This window comes from Rhipicephalus microplus, chromosome 1, assembly GCF_043290135.1.
Source record: "Rhipicephalus microplus isolate Deutch F79 chromosome 1, USDA_Rmic, whole genome shotgun sequence".
In the NCBI taxonomy this organism is placed as follows: Eukaryota; Metazoa; Arthropoda; class Arachnida; order Ixodida; family Ixodidae; genus Rhipicephalus; species Rhipicephalus microplus.
This window is the reverse complement of record NC_134700.1, coordinates 209,524,469-209,545,917: the sequence shown is the minus strand read 5'-3', so window position 1 is coordinate 209,545,917 and position 21,449 is coordinate 209,524,469. Positions and strand designations below refer to the sequence as shown.

The 21,449-nt window shown below is 41.6% G+C and overlaps 1 protein-coding gene and 2 non-coding genes across 7 annotated transcripts in view; all 3 read right to left on the bottom strand.

The window, feature by feature from the left end:
* The window catches only part of dlg1 (MAGUK family member discs large 1), a 327,017-nt gene that overhangs the window by 139,800 nt on the left and 165,768 nt on the right, over positions 1-21,449 (bottom strand). For 4 of the 5 annotated variants that reach the window (XM_075891144.1, XM_075891142.1, XM_075891145.1 and 1 more), the window contains 6 exons: positions 19,214-19,270; positions 18,510-18,634; positions 15,653-15,755; positions 14,181-14,417; positions 10,399-10,576; positions 125-203 (listed from right to left, as the gene is read on the bottom strand). In XM_075891144.1, coding sequence (XP_075747259.1) covers positions 125-203; positions 10,399-10,576; positions 14,181-14,417; positions 15,653-15,755; positions 18,510-18,634; positions 19,214-19,270 — 779 coding nt within the window. The remainder of the gene's footprint in view (positions 1-124; positions 204-10,398; positions 10,577-14,180; positions 14,418-15,652; positions 15,756-18,509; positions 18,635-19,213; positions 19,271-21,449) is intronic. The other variant, XM_075891143.1, reaches the window with a different exon arrangement.
* Positions 17,267-17,339, bottom strand: TRNAT-CGU (transfer RNA threonine (anticodon CGU)). The gene has a single exon. It is a non-coding gene; the product is annotated as a tRNA-Thr (tRNA).
* On the bottom strand, positions 17,722-17,794 carry TRNAT-CGU (transfer RNA threonine (anticodon CGU)). Its single transcript has one exon. It is a non-coding gene; the product is annotated as a tRNA-Thr (tRNA).

The following is a 21,449-nucleotide window of genomic DNA, read 5'->3' as shown; positions in this document are numbered from 1 at the left end:
ATGCTCAAGCTGTGCTTTCATGATGTGCACGACCAGTATTCCTTGAAGCCATCACACGCTGCTGTTGCTGCTGTTTTGCTCCTGTTCCACAAGTGAAATGCCAAGAACAGTGGCATGCGCTTACCTTGGGATGTCTTCATCACTGGGTGCTTTGGAGGTGCTCAAGTTCGTATCACTATGGTATTCCCCTAGGGACAGGTTCACTGAAATGAATGGTGAAATCAAATTTTCAAACACATTTAATGCAATGCATTACAAACAATGTAGACTCCACACTGCTAAATTAATAATTATACTGTAAATGAGTTCAACATCACCATTTGAATTAGTTTATTGTGATGATTAAAACTATTACACGATGTTAACATGCACAAGGAGCTTACAAGGTCAAAGACTGCAATGTGGCCTCCTTTGCAAACTATGCATATATAAAAATTAAGTTACAGCCACTGTTACACAATGAACAATAGCAGTACAACATAAGAAAAAGCTTAAAATTATACAAAATCTTGGGCTACTCAAAAGGCAACATTCACTTCTCTGAGGTTTTTAGTTGCTGCAGTTAAATTATAGCATGTTGCAAGGAGCTTTTGTGTATGGTCTGGTTAATAACTAGCAGTGCGAATGTCCTTCAGAGGAGCAATACTTTTCTGGGCCCCAAAGCAAAACGTTCTTGTTGCCAATTTAGACAACGAAAATGGCCTTATTGGTGTCGGGTTGGTAAAGAGTCGGTCATAACATGAAAGTGAAGCCTCCAACAAAATAGTGATGCGGTTCATGACCCTGAAGTTCCCAGTTACACTTCACAGGCTTTTGTATAGGCAGCAATTGGGGAAATGCGAGGCGCTTGGCGATATAATTGAAGTACTGTCATTTTGAATCCGTGCATGATAGTGTGTGAGCCAGGCAAGACAGCACTTTACATAACCCGGATGATCAACACCACCGCACATTGTATTGTTTCTGGAATAAGCCCACTTTGATAGTATAGTGTCTCCTGCAGGGTCAGCTTGTCAACTACAGTGGGCATAACCTTGGGATGAAGCAGTACACTAACCAGCACTTTAGTGGTGAGGAACTGATCAAGGAGAGACACCATATTATCAAAATCCTGGAAAGTCAGCATAAGCTGTCTTGCTTTAATGAAGAAAATGTGCTCTCCAAGACTTCATCTGTTGCACTGACAGAAATGAGGTGTTATTTGCCATTTATGTTGAACGTCAATCACTTACGTTTACACCTTTTATAATGCATAATATGTTTTTTTATGGTGCAACATATTGTCTTACTTATTTTGAAAAGGAGGTCCAGCTGCATTATTTGACTTTGGAACGTTTTTCTGTATCTTATTAGTATCAATTGCAATGAAATTGATTCTGATCTTACTGTGTAATTATGCACTAAATGCAGTTGGTAACCAAGAACATCTCTAGAAATAGTTAAGAGGGTGCTACATATCAGCTGGTTGAGAGAGAAAGAGAGAGAGAAACTTTTTATTAGGAAAAACTGAGATTTTTGCCAGCGTCTATATATCGCTGGCATACTACTCTGTATAGGGATGGGGAAGAGGACTGAAATATTTTTGTAGAAAGGAAAGAAGTAGTTATGAGATCAATAAGCTAATTGATTTCATAATTATTTCATAGTGCATGCTATTCAGCAAGATGGTGAGTACCAGCCTGATAACCTAGAACGTCTAGCAGAGTTGGCAAAGAAAGCCTCTTTGAACATCAGTTAAAGTAGCACCTTCTTGAGGAAATTTCAGGTAATATGTGTGAAAACGATTGTATGGTGCACACTTGGACAAAATTTCAGCGACACCCAGAATGAGACAGCTTACTGGTAAACTAGGCATGTGGTTTTTCTTCAAAGTAAATCAAAGTATACGTGCATGCCCTAGCTATGCACGTATAAACCTGTAGAAAGTTCGATTAGAATTGTTATAATTTCAAGTTTTATCTCAAGCGTCTACTCCCAACTTTCCAGACATGATTTCCATGCAACATTGTCACTATGTTGACTAGGCACAGAACTGCAATGTTCATTTTGGATTTATAAGAAATGCTGGTTATAGACCTAGCAGTCCAGGAAATATGCGGCAATGTACCTTATGCCCCAACTAAACAACGTGCGTCAATGGTGCAGTAAGTCTGTATGCCCATCTAAGCAATCCTTATAGATGTGCCAGTTGCTGACTCTCTCTGCGCACAACCATACACAGTAAACCAAACTGTACCTGCATATCTTCATTAAACAATATACATAATTAAGAGAAAGGTAATTTTACTAAAGAGTACACCCCTTGCATAAGATTCCTTGTTCCTTGTATCTGCTTGGTGAGTCTCGTCGATGAAGCGCACTTCAGAATCGCACTGCTTCTAGAGTCAGCTCAATCTGATTGGCATGCTGTTCCAGTAGACCGTGTCACAGCAGTCTGTACTTACTATTTCTAGAGACAGTGCAGTATGCAATGTTGCCAAAACTAAGGCCGCCAAGAAATGCCTAGAAGCATGACATATTCAAACTTCAACACGCATGCATAAGCCTAATCATTGTGACCCATCATTTTAAGCTGCAACAATATGTTCAGTACACATAATAAGCAGATTGAGTGTAGTGATGTGCTCAGTAAGGGGTGAGGTATAGACTAGGAAGTTAGAGGAAGGCAAAAAATGTCATATTAAGAGCATATGGAGCGACTTTAGGCTGTGCAGACTACACCTTATGTATATCATTCTTCTAAAAAGGACTCCATATCATTGAGATGTATTCAAGAATTGCCTGCATTACAATTTAAAAGCTTTTTAGATTAGAATCTGGGGGAACCACATAAAGAGTCCGTTAAAGATAGTCGAGCATTTTTAACAACCTACTGCATATTTTTTCAATATGTTTGCTCCAAGAAAGGTTGCGAGTGAAAAGGATGATGATGGCTGAATACTAGGTAATGAATTGGAAGCTTTAAACGACTGTATTGTTATTCAAGTCACATGGTGAGATGCTTGGTGCAATCAGATCTGCCTGGGAGAGGTGAAAAATCGGTGTTATCATGCAGTCAGTCTTCATTGCAATAACCATAATCTACATGCTGATGAAGATGATCTTACTACAGAAACCACCGCTAATGTCACTTGAGAAGTTCGAGGTGCGTAACATGACCAGCCGAGTTCGAATACCATGGCAAAGAGTAATTTAAGAAGTAGGATCAGAAGAACAGCTAGATCAGAATAATCAAAGTTTGTTCACACAAAAATCTAAATATGCCGTGTAGGACCTTTGATAGAGATAAAATTAACTGGAGTCAGTATAAACAACTCAAACTATAACGACCAATTACAGTACTGGCAGCAATCACTGCCATTGCTAAGAAGAATAAACTGCATTACCTAATGCAGTCAAATATTTTTTTCAGAACACAATCTTTGTTCACAACTTGGAAAGATTTAAGGCAGGAGCATGCACGGAAGGCTCAGTGAAGCATCTAGGGTTCCACAAGGAGCTACAATGAAAGTGATTTGATTGCATTCTACCTGTAATAATTGTTCGAAAGAAAAAGATTTTCATTTCATTTTGTATTGAGAAAAGCAATAACACATGCCATTCCCATATTAGAAAGCTTGTGAGCAGCGTGAGGCCCATGCGGCAGTGGTGTGAAAAAGGCCCAGCAACATTTATTTTGCATGGACAGTAAATGCGGCCACTCTGTAGTCCAGGCTCCTGGGTACATGTGAGCTAAATATTACCGTAAAACGCCGCATATAGCCCGGGGTGTAACTTGGGGGTTGCAAACAGGAGAAAAATAGTTTTCACCCGAATATAGCCCAAGCAAAACAGAAAAATGCATTTATTGACACACTTCATTCATTGTCGTCGCCGAATGCACTCTCTTCCGAAGCTCCTTTGTCGGAAATGTTCTCCCACAGCACATCATCCTCCATGCCACCCAGTGTGTTCGAGATGGAGCACTTTTTGAACGCGCGGCAAATCAGCACCTCGAGAATGTAGGCCCAAGCCTCAACTATCCACAAGCACAGCATCGCGTTGGTGAGGCCCGTTTCAACCATCCGGCAGGGGTCACTCCTGGTTCTCAGGACCTCATCCACTATGCGTACAGGCACTTTACATGGTCCTTAAGTGGGCTGTTAGGGCACACATCAAGCGGCTGCAGTTGTGATGTCATCTCTTTTGGGATGACGATGAGCTCGGTGTGGGAGTCGCGCAGCAGTCACTTTATAGAGTCGGTCAGGTGACATCGAAACCCATCGAGCCCTAGCATCCAAGGGAGCCCCAGCAGTGCTCCGGGCCGCCGACACCACACGGACTTTATCCAGTCAACCACTAGCGATTCGTCCATCCACCCTTCGTCCTGGCAGCGGACGACCACATTTTTCGGGAACTTCTCCCAATTCGGCAGTATCTTTCATTTGAACACCACGTAGGGTGGTAGCTTGTGACCGTCTGCAGTGCAAAACAACGTTACAGTCACCCGAGTTTTTTTCGTTCCCAGTAGATCGCATGATAACTTGCTTGGAGCTTTTCTGATGCACCGTCAGCGACAAGGGCATATGCAGGTAGACCAGCGTTTGATCCTCATTGCTGATCTGGCTCAGCTGAAAAGGACGTCAATTAAATATTTTTACATTTTTTTACATACTCTCAACACAATTACATACTTTTGAAACTTAATAAGGTTCTCTTCGTAGCTCTTTGGTAGCTTCTGCGAGATTGACTTAGGTTGACGTACGGAGAAACCAGCACGGTGCATGAATAGAGACACCCAATGCTTGCTCGCTTTGAAATCCTCCAGCATAATGCCTTTGTCTCGGGCGATCATCCTTGCCTTCGAGTGTAGCAGCTCAATGTACAGCTCGTTGCTCCCGCAACGATTCTGCGACTTCTCATTCCACGTCAGCAAATGCTCCAAATTTCGGTCCCCGGAAACTTTTTCGCTGGTCTCTGAAAGCAAAGAGGGCATCCTTCTGCTTCCGCTAACCGCGAATACTCCGCTCGTTCACTCCGAACTGCCGCTCCACGACACAGTTGCCAATGGTTTCGGCAGCAGCGATAACTCTCCTTTTCAAAGCAGCCGAGTACTGTCTCCACGGTGCTGACATGCCATAAAATCACAGGTGCAAAATCGTCGCTGTTATTATGAGCACCAAGTTGAAGTAAAGGCCACTGACCACTGTTGCACGCGTGGGTGCGTAAGACTAACTTCTGCTACTGCCGCCAACACTACCTAGCACCTAGCGCAGAAGCGCACAAACACCTGATGATGATGATAGCACTGCGCTAATGCCAAAACCAAAAGTGAATTTCAGCCGAAAATTTTTGGAACCCGCATATATACGGGGCCGAAATTTCGTACCCTAAAATCAAGAAAAAAACCCATAGCTATATACGTGGGCTTTTACGGTATGCATGTCGTTGCAGGGAAGTAATGTGAAAAGACACTCAAAGCAGCTCCTAGCTTTTTTTGCGGCTTGCTGTGATGCTGGAGCAAAATTATGTTGTCCCACACTTTTTATTTTTCTTGTGGAACTCGGAACAGCTTTTACTTTCCACAGGAAGTGTGTCCTTTCCTGTAGCTTAGCCAAAATCTCTCTCAACAGTGAAAAAAAGTGATGCCATCTGAACACGCTGCTACAACCATCACCTGTCACCACCCTTACAGTGCCCCATTGGCCCTAGGGAGCAATTTGCTCCCCAAGAGACAAAAGTAAAAAACTGCACAAGACAAGTTGAACACTGAGTCTCCCATCATGGGCAGTTTTCTCCCTTTGCAGTTTTCTCCGCAACAGTTCAAGACGCTCTGCTGCTGCAGCTTCTGCCTGTTTATTTTGCTGACCTTGTGCAACAAAGATGTATAAATATCATGTGGACGAGCAACTGATGTTTCACTAGAGTAGTGTGACCCAGAAAAAGATTACGTCTTCATGCACGGATTTAGAACACTCAATATGCCCTACCACCAGGTACAAACACACAAGTGGAGCATGTGGTCTGCAGGTTGAAAAAGCAAGCCCTGCCCCGTGAACAAAATGATGTGAATGAAAAGGGCCCCTTGCAGTGTGGTGCTATCATTGCAAAAAACAGCAATACTGCCTGTAGAACCTTACAGGCAGTTAGATAGGTGAAAATGTGTAACTGGAAATCCAAATGGTTTGAACTGACATTACCTCAGATCAATTGGTCCCAGTTACAGCTCAACTAGTTTCAGCTGGGAATCAACTGTTGGTTTCAGTTGCAAGTGGTTTCAATTAGTAGCTGGACCCAGTTACAGCGGAATTGGCTGCCATCGGGGACCATCCCTAGTTTAACTGTAAATTGCAGGTCAGAGTTATGTTCTAACTTTCTTTAAGCGCGATATGTTCTGGTTGTACACTTCTTCGGAGTGAAAGATGAAAAAAGTTGAACTCGATTGCGTATGACGTAGTATTGTTGCACCTCAACAAACGAGCTTTATCAAAGGTTTTTTTTTTCTAATTGTTTATACACACGAAAGTGTACCAGACCACCAGCCTATATAGTAAGACATATAGGACAATAAAGAAGTCTCACAATTTACAAATCTATTATCTTATTTTTTCCTCATTCTCTATGCATTATTTTGTCATTGAATTCGTTAAAATATTATCATGGAATATTGAGTTGCACAAGTGAGCAAACACATTGCATTCAGACGTACACTTGTTTTAGCTTTAGTAAATTCAACTGCATGAAGCTGTTGCCAATATTTTTATGTCCATCGCGGTGACAATATGCAGGCGAAGTGGTTTCGGTTGATGTCAACCTGTAACACTGCCGAATTTTCTCACTGGGAGCATGCCTGCTTGACACCCTTGCATGCTGCACAAATATTGGTTCAAAACAACAACAACAAAAAAATAATAATAACACGGTACCGAGCCTGTAGCTACCACGATAGAGAAAGTTCCAATGCAAACGGGCATCGTTCACCACCACAAACATATACCACTCTCTTCCGCTTCCTCTCTCACGTTCTACATGAATTGCCGGCAGCCATCACTGTAGTTGCATATATAATCTTACGCTCAAATACAGAACAAAATAGTGAAGTATTATCGAACATAAATATAAAATAGACCTAAATGATTTATTAAGTGCTGCAGATTCCGCAATGTTCAATGAAAGCAGCCCACAGGCAGAAAATTTTTTAACACAGCGACGAGCAGTTTCGTACAGCACATGTGGGTAGCTGCCGTGCCGCGGACAGGCAAGGAAGCGCTGCACTGTCGAGCTGTTCTTGTTGAGAAATGTAGAGTCCTGGCGTGCATAGTTTAGGTATTTTGATTAGTGGTCAACAGTTCCATCTCTGGAAGACTTCTCACGATCGTTGGGTGAGTGTTTTTGTCTGAGACAAAATGGATATGTGGATTCATCGTGTTCGGAATGCTGTGCTACCTGCTTTGTCTGCAATGCAGCCTTTTGGAGGTAATTAATCCCTTCTGCGTCTAGTAATTGAAGATGTAGATATAATGTAATGCAACACAGTGTTTTGATAGTGGAGATGACGGAACATTGCATTGTAAACAATGCTTTAGGCACTGCAGATACACTGCCATTTGTTTTGAGCCGCCATAAAAAATGAGTAAACATATGAGTGTCGATCACGCAATACTCGGTTGAACAGCATGCTAATAACTATGAAGTATACTCGTGCAAACTTGTAGCTCTATCCGAAGTACTAAAAAAGGGCCTGCATTTGCTCGGCAATTAAATATCCCCAAACCTGTTGTCTGTGTGTGAGCTTCGGCTTTACTGTCCAATGTCTTTTTTTTTTTTTTTGCCACCGAGATAAGCTTGACGGCTTAAAAATCAGACTATACCGATACGTCACACTGCACAATTTTCAAATAAAGGAAAACCTGTTGGATGTTAATGAACTTCATCATTAAAAATTTGTTGGAGTTTACTTTTTGGTAGTATTGAATGTCTAAAGTAGTCATTACAGTTTTGCTAACAGTGTGACTATTTCTTTAATATGGATCCGTCGAACAAGATCTATGAAATTACGAGTGTCTGCCGTCTTTCAAAGGAAGTAATCAAGATGCTTCACAGCCCCTGCACACTGAATCTGCAAAGCCTTTAATAAATGAAGTCTAGTTTCAATGCCAAACTTCTTTGTCTATATGCACTGCAGGGGTCCACTGGCAACTGGAAACAATTGGGACCAGTTCAAGTGGTTTATGGTCAAATTCCCAGTGGGGACCAGATGCCAACGAGTCCCAGCTGGAACCCACTGGCAACTGGTCCCCATTGGGAATTCGACAATAAACCACTTAAGCTGGTCCCAGTTGTTCTCAGTTTGAATATTTTCACCTGGGTTAGTGCAGGTTAAGAAGCATGTACAGTCAACTTCCGTTAACGCAAAGTTCACAAGAGCCACAAAAACATGAAATTAAACGAACTTTCAATTAAGCAAAATGCACAAGAAACTGCACTTTCATTGCTTCAAACCTGACAGTTCAATCAGAAAATATTCTGTCATCTACTCTTGTCGAACCTGGCTGTGGCTAGCAAGTTTTTAAGCTCTGCACAGGTCGAAAAGCTTCTTTATCATTGTCTTTTTCAACAAAACATAAAAACTGCAGCACACCAAGACCCGAAGCAACATTGGTAGTCCTCAATGACGGTTAGTTTCTATTTCATCATCCACTAGCTGAACCATCAGCACAATTTTTCTGCTCGTTGGTGGACCGCATGCATCAATTCTGTCCCCGGCAATAAATTTTTCAAAATATATGTCACTAAAAAAGGCCCCAAAACTACCGTCGTCATGTTCACCTGTTTGCACTTGATGAAATTCGAGAGTGAGTTAGACTTAACGCTGTACTTTCGTGCGATATCTTGCTTGACAGTGTCTCCCTGGTCAACTTATTTCAAGACTTTCGACGCCACGCCAAGCATTCAGTAGGGGCCGCAAGTTGCCATTATCAAACATCGCCACCACAACACTCAATATCAGCTGAGAAAGCAGATGAGGAATCAATCCCCAGTGCGTTGGCAGGTTAGTTGGTTTATCACGCTATGTTTGAACAGAGCAACTGGGCGTTGACAGAGCAGAACACGCGAACACATGCACAGAGCTGTGTGTGTGTTTGAGCATTCTTTTCCACCAGCACCCAGTCACGCTGTTCTAACTTCAACCAGACTTCAACCAGACTTCAACCCAGCGCGTGGCTGAGGCACTCGACACATCACAATGAAAGACCTAGTTAGTTCATGCGATCAGTGTGATGCCCCGGCGTTGACTAAACGTGGTGCAACGGGCAGTGCCCATGGCGACAACAGCGTGGTCCGACAGCTATCTTGACGGTATCGGTACAAGAAAAATCCCCAATTTTTTGGGTCGCCTCGAGGCTCTCTACTGAAAAGTAACTTATTATTTTTAACCAACATTACGGGCTTTTAACTTCAAATTTACGAGCATCTTTTCGCATAGGCCTGCATGCCAAATTGATGGGACCACTTGTTAACTACTAATTAAACAAATATTTTCATTAAGCGACTTCAAGTTATTGGGATCGAGTCGACTGTATATGCATGCATTTAGGATTCAAGGATCCAGACATTTTTTTCCTGTATTTTTTTTCTGAGCAATGTAACAACACAGTTCTACGGGTAATGTATCGGGCAACTGACTCATTCCCCTTCTTTGTGGCCACTGTTCTAGGTCAGGGACGGAGTGTACAAATCTAATGGGTAAACGAAGCATGCTCAAGTTATATAGCTTTTACATGATACATGATACACATGTACATGATAGCTTTTTTTTGTGCAAGCGTTTCATCGGCTTCTTTTTTCGGCATGAAAATAAAACACGGCAATGAGTTAGAGAAGCACATGATGCTTATGAGAACTCAGATAATTGTGTCCACTGATTGTCAGTTGCACTATTTAATTATTAACAGTTTGCAAGGCATGTCAACTGCATTGTTGTCAGCAGTTCTGTTGTTAATCATCTTGTTTTTGGCACTTGCATAACTGAGTCTTTTTATATTCCAAATTTTTATCGATGTCATTTTAAACAATTTACTTTAGCTACTAGCAGTACCCATTGCTTTCTTCAGTGTTCTTGCACAGCACCCAATGAATGCGGAATGAGTGCAACACCCATTGAGTGCAAGGGTACAAGCACCCTTGCTTGTATGTTTCTATGTGTTTTCTACGAGTGTCATACATGCCAGAAATACACAACCAGAAATGAAATGTGGATACGCGTTGAAAATTGGTCGTATCATAGCTTGAAGTTTTTAAACTAAGTACCTCTCTTCCCTTGCCCTTCACTCCTCAGAATTTCTGGGGGTAACTCTGCATGGGCTGTAAGTGAAACGCGAGCTACCAAGTGGTTATATAAAGGTGATGACAACTCACGGGGGGGTGTTCCAAGGCGCGTCTCCTGCACTGGAGGTGGGGGAGGTGGGGGCAAAGAGTGGTTGACGAACGAAAAGGGCTGGCTTTTGACCACGGTCAGGATGACGTGGTCGCCTGTGTTCTTCAGCGTCGCCACCGCTTCCTCGTGGGTGACGTTTTCTAGGTTGACGTCCCCCACCTGTGCAGGTTCCATTGCAAACAAGGAGGAGGAACATGTTAGGTGCTGGAAGATCAAATCTAATGACAACTTCAAGTGTGCCATCAAGTGCAAACAAAAGTGAGCTGCGGAGCTCCAGGCAGAAAATGAGTCAATGACAACTACCCTAAACACATTTATATTTTTACTGAAGTAAACATGTATATGCACGTGACGCACACAGAACAACAGTAAAAGGACACATAGAAAATCACTAATTAGCAATCACCTAATAACGAAATTGTGTGATCGACTGAAACAACTAAAACAGAAAATGAAGTCCGAGCTTGTACTAGTAACAGTAAAAGGACACATAGAAAATCACTAATTAGCAATCACCTGATAACATAATTGTGTGATTGACTGAAACAACTAAAACAGCAAATGAAGTCCGAGCTTGTACTAGTTGGAGCTTTTCCACACACACATTCACTACATGATGTGATCACGAGTAAATACTCGGCTTGTGCAAATATTGAAAGACTTCAAATATTAGAACGAATACTCACATATTCAAAGTTGCTTTGATTTGCATTAGTGCATCAACAAACAGGCGTAAAAGAAGTATAGAGAACAACATTGAGGTAAATGAACATGTAATCATGCTTAAAGCCTTGTTTGTTTGCACAATTTAACATGTATCGTAGCTGGAGTTTTTATATAGAAAGAAAAAGAAATGATGCCACCACAATTTAGAAAAGTGACTGTAAGTAAGGGAAGAACTTAGTTTATACTGGTGAGCCAAAATCAGGATGCCCACTTCAAGGTACTGCAACGGCCATCCAATATGTGTTATGGGGGCGGTAGGAGAGGGTGAATTTTACACTTTTCCTCTTCATATTGTTTGGCAGCCCTCATATACCAGCTGCATTTTATTGCAGACAGTGATGGAATGAGCCATGGATAAATACGTTTATTATTTTGACTAGAACGGTGACAAATCGACTCTTTATGCTCATACTAGTGCACAGCCAGTCTGTTTTCCACTCTACATGCTCCGTCAGCCCCGAATTCGGTTGCTGTGCTTCACTAGACTGACTATTCCAATTCATATACGAATAACATACTCTTCTGAATATCCTATTTGTGCATAAAAACAATTAACCAGGAGCTAGTTAGCCGACCTTCATCTTGCTGAGAGACAGGCCAGCGATGCAGTAAATTGAAAGAGCCATGGCAACTTGCTTGTTCTCATCTAACACAATAGCGTGAAAAAGTTTGTTTTGCAGAAATTCCTGTGTCGGTGTCAGTGGCATCTTTGGTTGTGAATGAAAAAGCAGCATTAGCTGCGAGTGAGTATTCGAGGTAGATGCAAATGAAGATATGAGCCAGAGAGCATCCACACATTGGCTCTTCTTGAAGTACGGTTTACATCTACACTGTGAAGCAAAGGTACTTATCTATTGAGAAAGCTACCTATATGAAAGCGGCTCAAATATGTTATAGCGTTTCCTCTAGTTGCCCCTGCTCTAAGAAAGATGGGCGCGCTTGGGTGCACAGTGTGGTCACACCATCTCTTGGAGGCATTGTGATGGTGCAGCACTGGTTTACCGCCGTTTCTGAGAGCTGTAATGACCACACCGTGCAGACGTTCCCTTACAAACACGTGTTAGGTGCATCGCCAGCAACGCATAACAAAGCACACACAATTGGGTGCACACTCTTACACACACGTAGAGGGTTCATCAATACTATGGAAAAAATGTCACGCGCGTAGACAAACCCTCATGGACCCAGGCTATTAAAACTTTTGTGATGGATGCTGTGCATTCGTAGCGACTTGGACTGCAGTGACTGAATGTGTCAGTGCAGTGTGTGTGCATAAGTACAGTGAGTGAACTCAATGTGTACTAACGAAAAGAGGTACCCCACTTCTGACACCATGTCTTGTGACTGGTGCTGCGCGAGCGTGCCGGAGCACGAGCGGAGAGAGACGATACGCACGACAGCTGCTCAGCTAACGAAAAAGGGGCCCCCCCCGCTTTATTCGGGGCAGAATATATACAATCTCAGGGGCGCCACATGCTAGTGGCAGCCGAACTAAATGACTGAAGGGTGGCGACCTCTACACAGGTCACTGCCTCTGAATTGCCCCACAGTGCACCAGCACACAATACTCACTTGTACTTTGGACACACAAAACACTGTTGTCAAAAAAGTGCCAATAAAGAAAACCTTCATTTGTACTGTAGGTAGGTCGCATGTGTGTGTGCGTGGATGCAGATATATCGCATTCAACGCTTAGGGGTCCTCCAATTTTTCAGTGTCGCGGTATCTCCTATATGACATGGTCATCCTACCAATCCAAGTGTATCAGTATAACATAGAACAGAAGGCCCAATATGGTTATTCATACAAAGAATCCGGCTCCCACCGCACCGTTTGACTTTGAAGTTTCAATCTGAACATGTTGGCGATCAGTTCATTCCAGTGAAAATTGCTGGTGTTTTGGCAGGCACTGTGTAATTTCAGCGAATAAGGAGCCACCAATCTCTTGTCTTCTTCGAAACAGTGTCGTACTACACCTGACATATTAACTCGCTTCGGCTACAATGGCAGAGAACAATCAATGACTTTGTTTAACTGTATCCACAATTCCTTTTTTGTGCAATGAAACTGTCCAGCAAACTTCTGGCTGTGAAAATAAGCCATGCTTCATAGCAGCCATGACTCGAGGGCTGTCATAACTGAATTTGAACTAGTGCAAAAGACCAAAGACACAGAAGAAGACTCAACAGCACTTTCTCTTGTAAATACTACTTTATGTTTTTACAGAGTGCACAAGCCTGACCTTCAAGATAAATTACTTGATACTTGATAGAGTTGTTTTTAGGAAGTGATAGTTATTTTTATTACCAGTCACGGTTTTTGCAACGTTGTACCCTTTGATTGTGAGATAAAATATCCAAATACAATTTTTTATTGAACTGAATGTGCCCGAACGTTGCAAGTTTATTGTGGGATGCATACAGGCTAAAAGGCTATGCATATTTGTGGGGATCATCTTTGCGGAAAAGCTAGAATCGGCCACGGACAGCCAACACCACCAATTGAATTGCGAACATCCATGGTTCCATCCAGCAACCAAGTTGCATAATTGCCTGTTTCATGTGCCACCACATTTGTTGTTCTTATTTTTTTGTTGTATATTCAAGTGGAATAAATGTTGACAACCGTAACATGATGTCAGGCGAAACTTAAAGAATTTCAAAGTGAAAAGTCTGACACACATACTGCATATACACCTATATCTCTTAAAATAAGCTGATTTGCTTTGTCACTTGCCAGCTGAACGCACCTGCGTAGTTAAGGTTTAGTTGTGTCCGGCTCCACAGTTGAACCCCTGTCTTTGAAACACCAGCCGAGAAGCTGTTTTTGTCTCTCATATTACACGCCTCTTATAAGCAGGATACCACGCAGTCACTTCCTGATCAGATGTAGGCACAATGCTGCCTCTTACACTGAACCGTCTGTCCTATCAGTGCCTTTTCCAAAAGGAGTCTGACTGTACTGGAAGAAGTTAACGAGAGGCTGCAGTATGGGTTATGTTATTTCCCATAAGAGAAGAAGAGAGAACAGAGCTCACAGCAACCAGTTTGTCGCCGACTTCGAGCCGCCGATCGAGGTGTGCAGCACCGCCCTCCATGACCTTGGTGACGTATATTCCATTGTCACCCGGCACGTGCTGGTTGCCGATGCCACCGGCAATGCTGAAGCCCAGGCCCTTGTTGCCTTTGATCAATTCGATCTCGACCACTTGCGGTGGCGTGTGCTGCTGCTGGCTGGCACCCTGGGGTCCCGGATACCGCTGGCGCTTCACCAGCTGTGCAAAAAATGGCACCATCAGAAACACGAGACTGAAAATGACCAGACTAATCCTGTTCACACAAGAGACACTTTTGATAGAGTAGGTAAAAAGCAAAAATCTATAGTTGCTGATGAATCAATCGTTTGTTTGTATGCCAATAACACAAAGTCAGGAGTGACACAGCAGTCATTATGTGTACTTCTACATTTCTCTTCATTCCAGTGTAACTTGGGATCTGCTGGAAATTCTTTTGCTGAACTAAACAACCAAATGTTAGAGTCAACATTTAAAAATTTTTGTAGTAAGATGAGGAGTTGCAAAGACGAAAATAGCATTGCATTAACATCTGAAGAGTGCATGCACTTTTTGTCGTGAGTGTTGTGGGTTGAAGCAGCACTTCACGATTCTTACATTAGAGGAAAAGTTAAAATCTGCCTCAGAGAGCATAATCTGTGACGAAAAATTTTGTAGAGGGCTGTCATAACTATTTTAAAGTTTTTACTTTCATAAGCTATTAATAACCTGCTATCATGACAGGTATGAATTACAGTATACAAGTATACAACTTTTTTATGTGGCCAATATGTCATATCTACCTGTCTAAAATGAAGTCTTTACTTTCAGTCTACTTTCGTAGACTTTCCCTTACCAAAGCAATAAAAATGTTGGACAGCTTCAAACTATAAAACTTGTGCACTATGCAAATCAACACAAGAAATGTTGGATATTTCATTGAAACAAACAATGCTGCAAGTACTATTCCTGGTGGTACTTTGATGCTGAAAGAATATGTTTTCATATCTTTTTTTTTCAAAAATCTGTTCAATTCTCCTCTCAAATAGAAATTTTCTGTTGGTGTTCAAGAGAGCTTCTAAGTACATCGCTAAAGTGAAAGCATCTGTCATAGTCTACTACTTACTTTAAAAAAGGAATGAAAAAATCAATGGAAAATAAAAACTATATTTAGGAACTATACACCATCGTAAGCTTAGCAAGATTTATGACCATCACGCAAATGCTATGACCCGAAACTACCAGTTAAATATTGAAGAATTGAATGTTATCAAAAGGCTATCAATATTATTACTGCAGTGTTATTACAAAAGATAGAAACATCCGGAACTAAAATAGGACCACAATATTACCACACACCATGCGTTCATGTAAAAGAAACAACAAAAATGAAATTACATCTGGCTTCATACTATATAATAGTTCGAAGCAGTCATCAGAATATACCCAGGACTCACCAAATGAACAGAGTTCCCTGCTCGTTTGAGAGCTTCAACAGCTATGGAATGTGGGACGTCTATGAGGTCAACATCATTGACTCTAAGGATGATGTCGTTGACTCTGCAAAGACAAATGAACATATTTTAAAGTTGCACAGACGTATTCCACAAGATTTCCATCATCATGATAATTACTGCAAAAATAATCAGTGTTGAATTTAACCAACCTTATTTTAAAACTTCCTTTCCAACAGCACTGATACAAGCTCCTTAATTGAGACTTTTTAGCTGAATAAATGATATGTTTACCATATGTTGACATGCCTACCAAAGCAAATTTTGATAACAGAAAATTAATCTAAGGAGAACCAGTAGGTAACATTTCACAATCACAAGGCATTTTCTCAGCCGCATTGTTGTGCGACTACAAAATTGCTGTTTTAATCACTAACAATTAATAAATTCACCTTTTGTCTACCAATATTTTCTCAGTTCCTACACGCAATATGTGACATTATTCTAATGACAATTTCAATCTGCCTATATGTTATAATATCTGCAGAAATACTGATTGAACTTGATCAAACAAAAATATGGAACGCGATTCCCATTGCATTTGAAACTACATATAATTTCGACCTGGCATGCAACTTCTTTTTTTTTATCGAGATATGTAATTCTGTGTGTATGTCTGTTTGACTTGATTTTCACTATGTTCTTGTTTTTTTTAATGAGTGCCAGGTACAGTAACCTTGTTGACCTAGTAAGTTCGAATGTTTGCAAGAGAAAATGTATACATCTATTGCTTGTATTTATGTAAATCATTTCTGCTCTCTTTTACCTTCAAAGCTGAGCTGTACATGTTTTATGCACATTGTATTACACAGGTCTCTAGCCCCTTAAGTATATCGGTTCAAATATTTTTTGTATTTCTATTCTTTTCACAAAAAATGAAATTCTCTTTATTGATTGATTGATTAATTCATTCTTTGAAAACTCGATCAACCCATGGAAGCTTGATACCTGTCAACTAAGCAAGAAACTGTGAGTGACAAATTAAAAAGGTTGTGGCACTAGTTTTTCAAAAAGCTGTACTCATTAAGCAGAACACTTCTTTTAAAACACACCATTTCATTTTTGAAAATGATAGCACTATACCTACTAAATAGCTATACAACCATGGGCGTATAAGCCAGGGGGGGGGGGGGAGGCAGACAGAGAAATATGAGCCCCCCCTCCTCCCCGAGAAAAGCTGAGGGGGCAGCGCCCCACCGACAGTAGTCACTCTCGGCTGCACGCTGGGGAAACCAACAAGCAAGGCGTGGTTTTCCATCACAACAGTAATTGCTCAATTATGTTCTAACGGGAGAATGAAATTGCTACAAGGCTGTGCTACAACATAGTGAAATTTCGCCAAAATTGCCGCTGTGATTATTTTCCTTGTAAGGTCTTATAATATATATATATATATATATATATATATATATATATATATATATATATATATATATATATATATATATATATATATATGAGATATAACAGACAGTAATGCCAAGGAATGTACAGGGGAAGTTATTAAAACCAATGGAATGTAAATAAGAAGAAAGAAAAGTGGATGAAAAAATTACCAACTGTGAGCAGGAATCGAACCTACGACCTTCGAATTACGCGTTCGATGCTCTAACCACTGAGCTATCACAGCGGCCCTCCCTCCATCCACTTTTTTGGGTTTATCTGTGAATTTAGAAGTAGGAGCGACAGTCAGCGCCATCTATAAGCCAAACAACGAGTGTGAAAACAGTCTTATGCGCATGTTTGGTGTCACGTAGCACGTGAACTTATTATGAGCGGGCAGCTGATTAATTGTCCCTCTTATACAACCTAAACACACCAAGTCTGCCAGTACGAGACCCTCGTTCAATGAAATAAGGGAAAGAAGTGTATACCTAAGGGCTCGTTTTTTCGTGTTTTAACACAATATTAATGAGATATAACAGACAGTAATGCCAAGGAATGTACAGGGGAAGTTATTAAAATCAATGGAATGTAAATAAGAAGAAAGAAAAGTGGATGAAAAAATTACCAACTGTGAGCAGGAATCGAACCTACGACCTTCGAATTACGCGTTCGATGCTCTAACCACTGAGCTATCACAGCGGCCCTCCCTCCTGGCGCTGACTCAACATAACTCAATGCAATACGACAAAATAAGACTTACTTCAAGAAACATTGTCACAGTTGATTACAAAGCTGGGCTCTTATATTTGCCTACTTCAAAACTATAATTTCCAAATCCATGCAGTGCATTGCTCATTTCAACTGCATGTCTCATTGTCAGTGTGCTCACTGCACTTAAAACAACGCAGTGTGCACAACTCAAATTCATTCAAACGTTAGATGCAATGCACACTGTGCTGCACGGACATATGTGAACACGAAAATCATATGGCAGTCTTCATGAAGAATGAAGTAATGACTTTAGCATCGGCAGTAGCTGGCCGGAACTACAATGTTTTCTGTTTGCCACGCTGCTGTGGTATAGTGGCTAAGGTACTCTGCTGCTGACCCGCAGGTCACGGGATCGAATACCGTCTGCGGCGGCTGCATTTTCAATGGATGCGGAAATGTTGTAGGCCCGTGTGCTCAGATCTGGGTGCACGTTAAAGAACCCCAGGTGGCCGAAATTTCCGGAGCCCTCCACTACGGCACCTATCATAATCATATGGTGGTTTTAGGATGTTAAATGTCCCATATCAATCAATCAATCAATCTTCAAGAAGAAGACAAAGAAAATGAAGAAGTGCACGACAGGTATTATTTTCTTTAGCATGGTACGATTTGAACAGCAATAAGCAATAATAGGTAGACTCACTGTAGCCTTCCGTCAGCTGCAGCAGCACCGCCAGATATGAGCTTGGTTATGTAGATGCTGGGATCTTCGCCTATGTGAGGGTTGTCTGTGCCTCCAGCAATGCTGAAACCCAGGCCAGCTCCACCCTGAATAGAGAGAAAGTGAAGTCAGAACTGTTTGTTATCGAGCAGCTGATGTCCATGATGCCTACCTCAGCTTTCGATTTTGACTGCTCGTTTTTCAACCATGAAGAAGACAAAAAATATTGTGCAATGCTCTAGACTACCATTAGTGCAATCGGACATGCAGGCAAGGATAATTCTTTTTCCATGGACGCCTCAACAATGGCTTGGCCAGAGACAATTTAGCTTAACTGTTATGTGTTATGTTTTCTTCTGCATAATCGGCCTAGCTCAACTGTTATGTGTTATCTTTTCTCCTGCACGATCCGCCTGCTTATAGAATGGATCAAAAGACAATTATGATAGTGCAACTTATTCTGAAAAGCCAATGAGCTTGGACATTACAATAATCCATGCAGCTTGCAGACAGCTAAGGTCAATTGAGAACTGTGACATCCACAGGCTCAAATGATGATAAAGGAGCAAGTGTTCAAATAATAAGCATGCGGCACTCAACACATATAGCAGAACCAATGAGCCTACACATAACAAAGTGCATCTCCACTCAATATATAGAAAGAGAAAATGAAAGGAGACAATTACCCTCACCCTTTCCAGCGTGATTTCTTCAAACTCCCAACCATCCTCCCCATTTGTTTGCTGTAAAACGAGAACACAAAAGCAACAGAGAGGAGCATGACATGGCTGTTGTAAAAAATATCTTTCATAGATCTTTCCTGTGCTTCAAATGCACATTCTTAATATAATTATTAAAGAACAAAGAAATGAAATTACATTAACAAAATAGTATAGTTCCATGATTAAGAACAAAGCAACCTCCAAAAGCTGGATTTATTCAGTAAACTGGGTACAATTTTACTAACTTATATATTTACATTGGAACTATTTCACTCAGAGAACTACTGGAATGTTTTTTGTTGTGTGTGTGTGTGTGTGTTTGTGAATGGTCTTTTGAATAGATACTATGGAAGTGCCATTAGCAGGCAAGAGATAAAGTATATCACACAACTTTTGGCAGTTTTCTTAATCTTTATTCCTGAATGCTACACAGCCTTGCCATAGGTTAATGCAAATATAAAAATGCTTTTCTATGGATGTAATGGTACACATATTAGGTAGAAATCATAAAGACACAAGCTAAGTGTAGAACACTGAACCTTTAGCTTACAAATGACAAGTCCAGGCTATCATCACTTTGATTACGTGGCTGTGACTTTGGCTGCATCTCCAATGAGCGAAGGTAGGCATCCATCATACTGCCCTTGTCAACTGGAAGCCTTGGCTTGCTTTCATGCCGCAGCGCTGCCAGTATTTTTGGCTGCTCAAAAGAGTCTGGCTTTTTTGTCGGCTTGTCGACTTTCTTTTTTCTCAATGAACTCAGCTTGAGACTGAAGCGTTGTTCCTTGTCTCTGCAGGGTTCTTCTGGCTCTTGAAAAACTTCATTGGCATTAGAAGTTGAGTTGTTTTCAACCTGCACTTCTTGGCTTTGCTCAGTCGACAGTTGAGAAACGTTTGTATCTTCATTATTGTGGCCCAGGTCTGTAACTTGTTCGTACCGTTCACAGGCTGCAGCAACTACCTCTCGGTATGAATCTTCAACCTCCACTTTCTTCTTAGACTTTAAGCTGAAGAACTTCATTTGTGGTGTGGTCTTGGACTCACCACTGGGTTTGTAAAGAAAATACTCTTGCTGATCAGGAGCTGAGACATGCTCAACTGGCTGTGGCTTGTCAACAGGCCTGAGAGTAGTAGAGTTACCTGGGAGATCTGGGCTTTGCTCCCTCCTAGCGTTCTCCGACACATGAAGATTTCTGGCCTCTGTTATTGCCGGCAATGCATCACTGCTGACAGATACATCAGCCAAAAGACGTAGGTTGTGGCGCCGCCTAGGAGAACTGTCCACAAAGTCCTCACTGCAGCCACGAAGAAAAGTTGAGTAAGTCCAAGCAGTAGGTGATGAAGAAAACACATCCTTGCTTTGTGCTTCCAACACTGTAACTTCATGTTCCTGGTCAAAATATGATTTCACAGGCAGTTGCAAGTTTTCATCCATACTTCCATGACCTCCACTTTCCTTGGCAAGGGAACTGCTTACAAGAGGAGTGCTTTCAGTGGGTATAGGTACACTTGCCGGAAGACCATTTTTCTCAGAGGCCAAAGGCGATAATTGGGCATGGCCTACCAATTCCGTTTCCTTAACAAGCAGACTGCTCTCTTGATACCCCATTGAGAGGTTCAGGTTTGCGGTTGTTTTCCATGATTTAGGAAGCACAGGGGGTGGAACTTTCTTAAGTTGGCCGCGCAGTGGAGACTTAGGCTCGATGAGAGTTGGAGCTTGCTGTATTTCTTGTTGCTTTCTAAGTTCTGCTAATATTTCATCAAAGGATTTTTCAGGCTCTTCTGCCACAGGTTCTGCTGCTGCACACTCTGCTGCCACAAACTTGGCTGGTGGAAGCACAGGTTCTGTTGCTACAGGCACAGCGCTGATAGGTGGTACAGGCTCTTCAATACTGGAGGCTGAGAGCTTCTTCTTCTTTATGAAAGAAGGGAATTTAAAGAATCCCTTCTTTCTGCCTGGACTCTTGCTAGGTGACGTAGGATAGTCAATAATTTCAAGGTTGGCTTCTGGAGAAAGAGTTGTTTCTTCAGGCCCTGCAAGCCCTCTGCTATGCTCGTGTCCCAACAAAAGAACTTCATTTGTCTGATGAGCATCTGTGTGGGCAACACTACTAACACTTTCAGGGCTGTCTGACTGACGGGTGGATGAAGGGTTTGTTTGTTCCAGTGACTCATACCTGACAGGTACAGCAGGAACTGA